The sequence below is a fragment of the Littorina saxatilis genome, unplaced genomic scaffold (genome assembly GCF_037325665.1).
Source record: "Littorina saxatilis isolate snail1 unplaced genomic scaffold, US_GU_Lsax_2.0 scaffold_323, whole genome shotgun sequence".
NCBI lineage: Eukaryota > Metazoa > Mollusca > Gastropoda > Littorinimorpha > Littorinidae > Littorina > Littorina saxatilis.
Window position 1 is genome coordinate 15,354 of NW_027128035.1, and position 12,689 is coordinate 28,042.

A 12,689-nucleotide genomic window follows, 5' to 3' on the forward strand; every position below is an offset into this window, starting at 1 on the left:
ATTCTGTCCAAATTTCAGAACAGTCTAACTGTTAAACATAAAGACGCTGTCTGGTCCAAAATTGCCAAAGAAGTGTCGCTCTCTCTCTCTCTCTCTCTCTCTCTCTCTCTCTCTCTCTCTCTCTCTCTCTCTCTCTCTCTCTCTCTCTCTCTTACGACACACGCACACACAGACAAACGTACACTCATGCACATACTGACACTATGACACAAGTGACACTGACGGCACACATAAACACACACACACACTGCACACACACACACACACACGCGCGCGCGCTCGCGCGCACACATATACACACACACACGCACCCATACACGCACGCACACTGTCACAAACAAATAACCACACACTCACTCTCTCTCACTTTCTCTCATTCTCTCTCAATCTACACTCATACACACACTGAAACTATGATGACACAAGTGACACGTCACACACACACACACAACACAACACACACACATACACACACACATACTCACCGTAGTGACACACATAATACACACGCGCGTAAGTCAAGACATGATATGATTTTTTCAAAGCATAGGAAGGTTTCTTTTGCAAATGAATAAAATTAACACAGAGGCAAAACCCGGTTTTTGCAGCCGGAATGCAATTGCGGAGGCTTAAAAAGGAAAAGATTAATAAAAAAAATATATAGCTCCCGGCGGAACTTGAACCCGGAGCAAATGAACGAGAGTCCGGAACCGTTACCACTGCACTATGTTACTCGTGTAGAATAAAGGCATGATGAAAAAAGGCATTCTGAGTAATTCAGTCGTGCTGGTTTGAAAGCTCGCCACCTTCGCCGAATGACTCGAGCACGTTTTTTTCGGTCAGTAACTGATCGAACTGTCGCTTTTGAGTCACTCTGTTTTAAGCATTTCACCTAAATTAAACAAGAATGTCACAGTCCGTGTCTATGGTGCAAGGTAGGAGACCGTCTCATTGTAGCCAAGTTACGACAGTTGCTCGATTGACGCATTTCACGTCTTCGATATTGTGTCTGAGATAATTTCCCAATGAGCTGCCTTTAAAAACGGAATGTCCTGCAATTGTAGTATGCGCTGGAGGTTTCTTTTGGATGGGTAAGGACCCTTGAGATGCGATATCGTCGTATAATTATGTCAAGCGAGAGGCCCTTTACATTGGAAGTGGGAACTTCGAAAGCAAAGTTGCCAGCTACTCGGTATGCACGAGCTAAATTGAACGCCGAAGTAGTGGCTTCGAGAGTTCTGAGGTCAAGGTCGAGAAAATTGGGGGAATCCCAATTAGTGCGCATGCGTTTGTAAACGGTAGGCTTGGTGACCAGAAGAAACAAATCTCATCGCGAGTTCGTAAATGGGCAAACGTTGATCGCGCTGTAGCTTTTACTATAATTGTTGTTTTTAACTGGTTGAACGAAAGCTGTGATAATTGTCCTTAAATAGAATGACTGTCTATTCGTTGACCAGAATGTTGGGGACAATAAAAAAGGTTGTTTATGTGGTAGCGAAGTCGGTTAACTTAAAACTCTTTTTGTAGTGTTTTTTTTAATGATTGTGTATCGGTAAAACTGCTGGACAAAAATAGTTTGGTCAGAGCGAATGTTTGTGTTACTGGTAAATTTAAAAAGACAGAACTCCATTTTTTGGGAATCAAGATATAAGGTGTAGTGAAAAGAAGATAAGTTCAGCGAATTTCATATTATTTGAGAAAATGTGTGTCCGAATTTTTAAAACAGAAAAATTGTTGTACTTAGGTGTTTGTAAATTACGTTTGTCCTCGTTAATTGTGAAGAGGATGTATGTTTATATAAAGTTCAAAGTCAAGATTGGATTTTTGTAGCCTACGTGCGTGTGTGCATGTGTATTAGACATAATACATAGACATAGAACACTTTATTATCTCAATTACGATAAACTCGGGTGTGGTGAATCACAATAAACAGCATAAAACGTAAGAACATGAATAAAATATCAAGGCGCAAATATAGTCAGCTCATCATAGTGTGGGGAGTGGGTACACACACACACACACACACACACACACACACACACACACACACACACACACACCGTCGAACACACACATAACGTCGAACACACACACACACACACACACACACACACACACACACACACACACACACACACACACACACACACACCGTCGAACACACACACACCGTCGAACACACACATAACATCGAAAACACACACACACACACACACACACACACACAAACACACACACAAACACACACACACAAACACACACACACACACACACACCCGGCACGCGCGAACACGCAAACAAACGTATGAAGGAACAGACGCACAATTATACCCGCACGCACGCACACACAGGCAGACAGGCACTCGCACAAATACATACACACACACACACACACACACACACACACACACACACACACATAAAGCAATGACAAAAAAAATAGCAGAAACTTACACTTCAACACTCGAACACACACACACACACGCACACAAACACACGCACGCACGCACATAAACACACACACACACACACACAGACACTCACACATGCACACAACGACGCCCATTTTCACGCCGTGGATCGTGTAACTCTGCATTTGCGCCACCGCAACTTTTTATCGCTTCACGCCGACGAAGAGGCAAGCTGCAAGGTAGGTCTCTCACAGAAAATGAAAATTTGTAGGACTTTCAGGCATCATCTAGATTCTTCATTAGTACATTTTAAAGAAGTATATACTCAAGATCTAAGGTACGTGCTTTTTAGTCGAAATGTCAGGTTTCGGCAGTTTAGAAGTCCGATTTCTGCTGGAATTGTAGCTGAAATTGCACGATTTGTCCCTTCCTTCGTAACTTCAACGAAACAGCACTAGTTGATGCATTTCCGTGATGATATCCTGTGAGCTAAACATGTCCTTTGTATTCTTGATGAATGCTGTTGCACACTTTTGTCTTTGGGTGACGCACGCGGCAAAAGAAAACACAAACAATTAGACTTCATGTTATACGCCACCGATGCTTCGTGTAATTCGCCACCGCAATTTCACGTCTTGGATGTTATTCGCCACCGCAACTGTCTAATGAATTGCATAATATGTTGAAGAGTTCAGTGATTCTGTCACTTCCAATTGAAAATATTGATTTGGAGTTGTTCAGTTCAGTGTATAGTTCAGCTTTTGTAGAACACGTTTCTGAGACGCACCTGGCGGCGTTTCACTCCCACAGTCTTCGTCATTCTTCTTTCCCGAAAAACGTCACGTCTGTCAGAGGCGTTCTTTTCTCTTCCAGCGTCAAACTGATGAGTTTTTGTGTTGTCGGTGGTAATAGGAATGACTGAATTTTAGAATTATTTCACACACATAAACACCAACGAAGCTTAAGAATTTTAGAATTATGTGGTATTTGGCCCCACAATGTTTTTAACAGGAGCGTTCCAGGCCCAGTTTCAGACTCAAGTGACCGCAAATCAAACAGGAAGAGGTAGGTTCCATATTGTCAAACTTAGTGATTTCAGCCACTGAGTGTTTATTGCTAGAATGCGCTCTTCAATCACATATGCTTATACAATAACTTTTCTGACGGGATACGAGTGGTTTGGTTGCAGATGGATTTGGAACAGTCCGGGCAAACCATTGACAGCTTCCTTGATGTCAGTGATGTGGTAGAAGTTACTACTCGACCACCAGTGACTTCGAAACCGCAGAAAAAGAAGTCAGAGCAAAAGCAGTGTTTATGCCCAGAATGTGGGGAAACATATAAACACCAACGAACATTAAGAAACCACAGGCTCTTCCATCACACAGAGGGTGGGGGTCCAAGGGTTACCTGTGGGATGTGCAAAAAACCATTCACGAGGTCTGCAGACCTCCAGTCACATGTGAACAAACAGCACATCGGGCAAACACCTTTCGACTGCTCCAAGTGCCACAAAAAATGTGCGTGCAAACGCAATGCAAACCCAAACCGCCACACATGTGTGCAAATCACTAAGTAGGGCCTACGCGTGTGATGTCTGTGGCAAAGAGTATAAACACAAATCAACACTCAAGGCTCACACCAACACACACACACACACACACACACACACACACACACACACTTGCTCACTCCTGCCCAAGAAGAAGAAGAAAAAGAAGAAGAAATACTACAGTTTGATTTGTCAACTCATGGTGCCTTTAAATCCTTTGCATAGGCAAGATCACGCCACGCCCCTGAGTTTAAAACTTGCAGCACTAAAGTTAAAATGCTCCTATCAATTGCTGTCAGTTTTGTGACAAAAATAAAGGTTTAAATGCCTCCACGATGTTGATGCGTTTGAAAATAACAATTTGCGTAGTGCGGTGGCGAATAACAAAAAATGCGGTGGCGAGTTACATCTAACATTGAATTGATGCGGTGGCGAATTACAGAGAGTTGTTGACACTCTGTTTTTATCTGCTTCTTGCAAAGTATATATGGAACTATATACAGAGAAACTACACGTGGAGATTCATAAAACATTAAAGTTATCAGTGAACATGTCCAAGAATAACCAGTAATCTCCGTTTTGTTGCATTTGACGCAGAAACTGAAAATATGCCCAAAACATGGGGAAACGAGAAGAAAAACAGATCGTCACGATCACCAGGGCCATCAAAGCATCAAAAAATATATACAGAAATATAGCTAAGGATATAAGTATGTGAAATGCAACACTTGAGAACATGCTGAGTGCCTAGCATTCTAACAATTTAATTTATCATTCGAGAGATCTACCTCGCAGCTTGCCTCTTCGTCGGCGTGAAGCGATAAAAAGTTGCGGTGGCGCAAATGCAGAGTTACACGATCCACGGCGTGATTTTCATAGAAATACAGTAACCCCCTCGTATAAGCGGGAATGAAAGAGTGGTGGCCAATGACCCAGAACAAACAAAAGTCAAAGCTGGCAACTCAGGTTTGTATTCAGGGAAATTTGCACGAAATGCATGCAGAAGATACGACTTTTCCCTCTATTTTCTCTCTTTGGGAGCGTCAGCTCGGTTTGACATGAAAAACTGAAGAAAAGCCCTGCCTTTTTGCACTGAGAAACTGTGGAAGTAGCGTGTTTACTACTGGGTCTGGCTGTAGTACATTTACCCTCATTTACTTCCTCGTTAGCTTCCAAAGTAAACTCTTTTTTCGTCCCATGCATGCGAAAGTGAGGATGTACTTCCGATGTCACTCAAAACTTTAGAAGTAGTCGCAAAATACCCTGAGTTACTTCCTCGCTTTGCTTCGAGGTAAACCCTTTCTCCGGCCCATGCATACGAAAGTGAGGCAAGTACTTCCGATGTCACTCAAAACTTCGGGAGTTGTCGCGAACTTCCCCCATAAGCATACGGGCCAAGGTCTCGGCGAGTCCGTTAGCGAGTACGCCAGCCACCTACGCGCTGCGTTGGCCAAGACCAATGCTGCCGAGGCCAACACACTGAACGACAACACGCTGCTCAAGACCTTCGCCACAGGACTCCACCCACAATCCCTGAAGCGTGACATGTGCCGCTTCCTGCGAGAAAAGCCGGCCGCCACCTTCGACGAAGTGTTATTTTGCGGTTGTGTGACCTTGATGGAACTGTGTGGTGCCCATTTGGTGAGTGTGACTATAGCCCTTATTCAACGGACTGTGTATGACGGTGTAGAGAGCCTACAGGACTCAGCCAGTGTATATACTGTACTCGAGTGGCTGTAGCGCGTGCAATCCCATTCTTAGCTAGTGTGACACGTCACATCGGACTTGACGGATACAGACTTGGGCTGGTGACGTTAGCCATGTGGTATTACATAAGACTTTCCTCGGTGTTCGCGGCAGTGAAGTGACGCAAGTGTTGCGTCCACGAAGAGACTCGCAGGTGTGTTTACTGCCGGGTGTTTTGTTGCCGTTTAATTTGTTGATGTTTGATAATGTTCATTTTCATGTATGCTATGCCATGTTTCTTGCATTGGTATGATTGATATTGATTGTTGCGATTATTTGTCATGATGCTTTGAGTGGAATGTGTTGGCGGATGTTTGCGCTTATTGAAAGATTTTTTTTTGGCACAAGCAGATACTACAAATCTGATGGTAATTGCCACCTAGGGTTGAAAGTAATTTAGTGAATACTTGCTGACCTTCAAATAAGGCCCTGTATCATCACTTTCTTAATTGCTCTCTTAAGCGTAAACTAAGTTATGATTTACCTTGTTACCTTTAAATAGGCTTGGTACAGATCATTTGTAATGTTGGATGTCATTGCATTGTGTCAGGTGTATTGTACATGATGTATCATTTTAACAGTGTCAGGTAACTACGTCATTCATTAGTGAATCTGTCCATTTTGTAACTGTTACGTTTTTCACCTAAAATACGTCTTAAACACAGCTTTTACTGTAAAGCCGTGAGCGAGAGTTTTTGTGAGTGTTGAGCTTGTGCATACAAGAGCGCACATTGAAAGAGAAACCCTATATTATCAACTAAACGGGTTGGTGGGGATGAAGGTTGCATTTTTGTATGGTAGTGTTGACATTGTGTTACTTTTTCTCAGTGGGGAAAATTGACTGTCAAGATGATTGAACCGTATGTCTAAGTCATCTCATTCCCATTTTGTATTGCCATGGTTTGATAAATGTAGCAATGTTTTTCCATGAAATTCCTGATTGTTTGCACTTTTATGTTTTTGACGCAGTACTTTGATCATATGTGAGACACTTTGTAAAATGCAGGCCTCACTTTTGATTTAGCAAAGCTGGTACTGATCACGAGAACATGTTTTTGTAACTGTCGATTTTCTCAGTGACATATGTGAAAGTCATAGGCAAAGTTTTCGCAATTTTTCTCTTTTTGGATAATCTAAGATGGTTTGATAAATTCAGCCCTTAGGCTTTCCTGTTTTTCTTAAAATCAGCGCGGCCGCTGATATGTAAAAGAGTTGGGGGGGATGTAGCAAAGTGCACTTCGCTACCCTAAACACTATAATCATCGCATAGCGAAACAGCCTTGTGTACAGTACAAACGGGATAACCCATCCCATAGCAGACGATACGATGATGCGCGCGCACCTTGCCGGCGCAAATTCTAATAAAATACCTTTCTTTATATATCTACCTAACTTCTATCTTTCAAAGTCCCTTTTATCTTTGATACGGTCCTAATTATATTTAGGTTTGCATAGAAGTCACTGATTAGGCTGGATGGCTGCATATTATTGTGTTATTTACGATAATGCTTCGAACTGACCAAAGCGTCACTCTGACCTTGACCGGTTTTCATGTATCGTCGAGAGAAATTGATTCTCACAAACTCATCTTTGTCTTTTCAATCATTGTTTTGTCATTTTTGTATCACTATTACATATCCCGTACCTATGTTGCATATGATTTTAGTTTGTTTATAAGGATTTGGTTGTAATGAGTGATGCTTGGTTCCTCTGCAAAGATTGCTAATTTATGCAGACAGGTACTCGCGCAGGAATTTAGCCGATTCCATTTACTTTCGGACTTTACCGCTTCGTACTAAGTCAATGTATAATTTTCCCCCAAGTAACGCATATCATGATGTTTGTCTAGGGTTCTTCTTTTTATCTGTATGATTTATGAGTTTGTCCATTATTCCAGTTTAGAGAGTTTTGTAATTTTCCGCACTGAAGTTGGTTCAGTGCCTTCACTAGGACCATTGTTTTTGCATCCTACTAAATAAATATAAGTTTTTATGAAATGTGATCTATTGCAATGGAAAGCTAAAGGTCGTAGCTTTAATTTGATGTATTGTTTGTTATGATTGGCTATGTATTTGTTTAAATAACGTAGGGTAAAGCATGTGTAAGAAACACAGATTCCGTGTTTCTGGCCGTATTCAGGCGATTTTTATTCTCGGCGGACGGTGCTTTCTGTGCAGTCCGCGCCGGGGCTATAAGTATAGGCCGGACACCGGCATAAGATGCATTCGCTCCTAGCAGCTGAACACGACACTACACTTGCTTTGCTGTCTACGGGTTTCGCCTTCGGCCTCTACGTTTCCTTGCATTGTTTTCTTGATTAAAAAGTTGAAACAAGACGCTTGGACTTGGGCTTCGTGTATCTACTACTACCCTTCCACTCCTCCACTACATTCACAATCGATCTCTCTGTCCTGATCTTCTTCATCCTCCTCTTCCTCCTCCTCCTCCTCCTCTTCCTCCTCCTCCTCCTCCTCCTCCTCAGTGTCAAAAAGCATCCGCTTCCTGCCCTGTGGCTGCATCCTTTCTTCAGGAAGAAGACGGGGTAGCTGCTCAAGTGGTTCAGCACCGAAGTATTGCCGCAGGCGGTTGTACAGTACCAGTGCTGTGCCTGTGACAATCAAGAAGCAAGACTTCTTGTTCAGAACCAGTTTCTGGAACTGGATCTCTGCTTGCATGGCTGCCTTCAAACTGCCATTGGTTCTGTAGTACTGCAGCATGTTGTCAACGTCATCAGCACTGGAACAAGGGCCACTGTGCTGTCTCACTACATTCACAACACGTTCGACCTTCTGCCCCCTCTTCTCCTCTGCTGCCTGTTTCTTCTGTTTTTCTGCATCCATTTGTTCTCTTCTCTTTGTCAAGACGTCTGCTTCCATCTGCTTGTGTCTCTTCCTAAGATCTTCGGCTTTCTGTGCGGAAGTGGTGAGAAGGTGGTGCTGGTCAAGCTAGCCAAGCATCACGGCATCCATTTTTTTCATCCCCGCGAGGTCCAAGACAGTCACAAGCCATGCGCGTGTACCTGTTAACATAAAAAACATAAGCACACTTTGAGTTTGACACGAGGCACAAAGCGCTAATGCTCCTTAATCAGAAAATACGTGTTATACCAGTGGAGCGAGCCTATGTACGATTGCTGTGCACATACAGTGGAGTCCACTTATAGTGAACTCTCTTACAGTGATTTTCCTCTTATGTTATAGTGAGCAAGTTTTCGTTTCCCTTGGGTTCATTATATGACATGAATCAAACAAATCCCTCTTATACTAGTTATAGTGAGAAACAAATCAACCATAATTTAGTTACCTGTATGCCAGACATTCACCAGCTTTGCAGAAGCCAGGGGGGGGCCTCAGGTCTTGTCTTGTCTTCATCCAGCAGCATCTTCTTGATTTCAGACGCCAGGCCTAACAGGAAGTGGGCATTGCAGTGCAGAAAGTTGAGACCATCCTCCGTTTGAAGCAACACACGCCGTTCCTCTTCAAGTTGCTTTGCATATGATTTCATCACTGCCGCTCAATCACTCATGATGCTTGACAAGCCCGAAAGCATGCGCACAAAGTTTTGCTGCGTTTCTTCGTATGCATACAGGTCGCTCAGCTCTTCCAACACCTGCATGCTGACTTCCACAAGTGTAGTGGTATCCTCTCTCGCCACTGGAGTGTATCCCAGGGAGTATGTTCCATCTGGAGTGTTGACAGACTGGGAAATATATTTGTTGCCTCTGCGACTTGTGCCGTCAACATGTAAATCATAGTGTTCTTGGGTTGTGAGCACATCGGCCACATGCATTTTGGTAAGAACATGTGCCTGGTCGCTGAATCGCAATGCAGTCCTCTGTGATGGCAGATCATGTTCTGGCACTTGTGCATCCAAAATGTTACGCACAACAGTCTTAATGACATCACCGCACCTGCCTGCTGACACCTCACACTCTCCAACAAGAGTCATTATGCAGACTCTAGCGGCAGGGAGAAAATGTCCCTTTTCATCTTTGAGTCTGACAACACCATCTGGCTGCTGTCCAACAAGAAGCTCGGGAGGTTGCACATGCAAGTCGTGGATTCCTTGATTCAGGTGGGCTATCTTCTGCTGAGTTTTTTGTCGGAGACGTTGGAGTTGCGTCTTTAAATGTGAAGTCCGGGTCTGTTCAAGCTTCACTTTACGGCGCAATGCCCGGGCTACTTGTTCGCACCTGCCTGCTGCGTGCTGATTGATGGTGGCTTCTTGTCTCTTCAGTTCTCTTTCTTTTCTTTGCAGACGTTTATACAGGTTTGTTGTTTTTATAGTGTTGATGACTCTCAACGCATTGTTAAGAGCCTCCTGAACTACCTTTTCCGATCCGCCTTTTCTGCTGATCAGTGAGAAGCAGTTACTTCATCTTGTACAAAATGTTTGGCACCGATGTATAATATTCTTTTAGAGTTTTTAATAATGTACAGTTAGATAATTGCTTTATTATCCTTTATTTTGTACTTATTTTATTATTATTATTATTTTGTGTACGGTTGATTGTGTGGAATGTAAGGTTGTGAGATTGTTATGTACGAGTGTATGCATGAAGCGCCTTTGTAAACGCCACGAGCTTCCCTTTGGGAAGGTGTGCGCGTATAAATAATCATTATTATTATTATTATTATTATTATTATTATTAACTACCTGGTTCTTTCCTTTACAGATTGTGGTCTGTTGTTTGCTCTGTTCCAGCTCAATCTGTACTTTTTCAAGTTCATTTTTGTTATTCTTGACCATCTCCTTCAAAACCTTGATGGTTTCTTCATCTTGCTGCTTTTGATGCTCCAGGTCTTCAGTGCAGCGTCTTTGACTGGACAACTGTCTCTGTGTTGCCGACAGCTTCTCACCATTAGGTGTGTGCCAAGCATCCTTTAGTGGTGTAGGTGTTGACAACGTCAACAGTGAAAAATCACACGGCTGTGACAAAAAGATGTTCAATTTCTCCTGCCCGCCTGGACGATTGATGCTCTTGCCCAGAGATCGGTACTTGGTGAATGTGTGGTTCAGTTTTGCATTGAGTTGAGGATCACTTAAAGCATCAACGTCAGCGCCAAGAAATGTCAGAGTTTGTCTGCACGAAGTCAGCGATAGGTTCTCCTTTTTGTGGAACGATATCAGATCGAGCACCATGCCATTCACAAGTTCTGATGGACGGTCAAGGTCTTCCAGAAGGTCCGGATTCAGCAGGTGGTTTCTTGTGATCCTATGTTTCAGCAAATGAACCCCAACATTCCGGCCCATGATGCAACGCCCTGCGTCGACATCCAAAAATGCTTCTAGTTCTAATCCAGTCTTATTCCCCAGCTTTGTTGCTTCTTTCACTGTTCCCTCAATTTCTGCCTTGATTTCAAGTCCTTGCAGCAAGTTCACGTCGAACACTTTGGGGAGAAATGAAACCAGGTCACTCCAATCCCTCCCTGTTTCCAACCGAAGCAGATCCAGCTGCAACAATAGCTTGTTGGTCAGTGGTACCAGCTGAAGTTTGGGTGGTCGACCTCTTCCAGTTGCTGTGAAAGCAGACTTCATTTGCTGGAAGTGAGCATCATCTGTAACACACACAAAAAAAATGTAATACTATGTTCATAATCATTTTGTACTGAAACCATGAAGGCCTGTTTACTTTCAGTTTTACTTTTGTCCCAAAACAAAAGTTTGCTTTGTTTTTCTGTCATGTATTTGGTTATTTTTTAACTCGTTTCTAATTTATTATATCACCTTGCTTGTCATGAGAAACAAATTAGTAATCACACAAGTTTAATGGACCATAAACTCTGATTAACTGGGGGGAAAGGAAGAAGGAATGGTGATGCGCAAGGGTCAGTGTAAGCTACGCTACTCGTTGCTAGGCCTAGTCTTGCACTTCCGGTTTCAGCAAAGGAACAATTATTCCTTTTAATCCTAATTTAATCCTCAAGAAAACAACAACTGAGAAACAAAAACCATCGGAGTAATAATTCAAGATTAGTTTGAAACAAATATATCACATGTACGGCGAAAGGCAAAAAATAACTTAGGTCGTTTATCGAGTACCCCCATTTCAACACCCAATACAAAATGACCCAGCACAAACTACTATCATCAAAATGAAAACTACGCACTCAAAACGCTAAATTCAGCAGAATGGTTCGACAGATCAACTTCTAAACACTAAATGAACAGAAAAACATCAACACTTACCAAGGATGGGTTTGATTTCTTCCACAAATTGTCTCGAAGCGTGCGTCACCATCGCTTCGCTTGAATACTCCGCCATGACTCGCGATCAACGCAACGGATTTTACCGGTTTTGCACGTACTCGGTTTTGATTGGCTCGCGCTTCGCGCGCATGAATCCTAAACGGAAACTTCCATTAGCTGCTACGATACTCAATAACCCCTCCCCCTCGCCTCAGTTCCCACACCCACACGCACACACACAGACGCCCACCCATCCACACATGCACGCAAGCATGCACGCTCACACACACACACACACACACACACACAATCACTCACACAGACCCACACACAGACCCACACACAGACACACACACACACACACACACACACACACACACACACACACACACACTCACAGTTACAACACGTGAAGTACGAATTTTGGGATACAAAGCATGGGGGCCTCTTTATGTATAGGTTACAACACTCGTGGTTTTTTATATGGGCTTGTATTTCAGTCAAGACCCAGCGGATGAATATCATCTGGAGACACGAGCCTCTGGCGAGTGGCTCTCGATTGATATTCCCGCTGGGTCTTGACTGAAATACAAGCCATATAAAAAACCACGAGTGTTGTAATCTGTATATCCCATTCTACCATCAAACACAAAGTGTAGACTACTAGCGGCACTGTTGCGATCTGTGCAGGGTAAAACTGTTGCCAGCGAGACTTAGCCCTTTTGCAACCTTAAACTAAGTGACCGTCGCTGAAAAAATAAAACGAATGAGTGCATCGATAAGTACGCGGT

General features: G+C 43.1%; 1 protein-coding gene across 1 annotated transcript; it reads right to left on the reverse strand.

Annotated features, from left to right (window-relative positions):
- Window positions 1-8,651: 8,651 nt before the first annotated feature.
- On the reverse strand, window positions 8,652-12,003 carry LOC138956404 (uncharacterized). Its single transcript, XM_070327768.1, has 4 exons — window positions 11,899-12,003; window positions 10,366-11,267; window positions 9,013-10,038; window positions 8,652-8,728 (listed from the first exon to the last, which is right to left on the reverse strand). The coding sequence occupies exons 1-3, from the start codon at window positions 11,972-11,974 to the stop codon at window positions 9,223-9,225; spliced, it is 1,794 nt and encodes a 597-aa protein (XP_070183869.1). The 5' UTR covers window positions 11,975-12,003; the 3' UTR covers window positions 8,652-8,728; window positions 9,013-9,222.
- Between the last annotated feature and the right edge of the window lie 686 nt (window positions 12,004-12,689).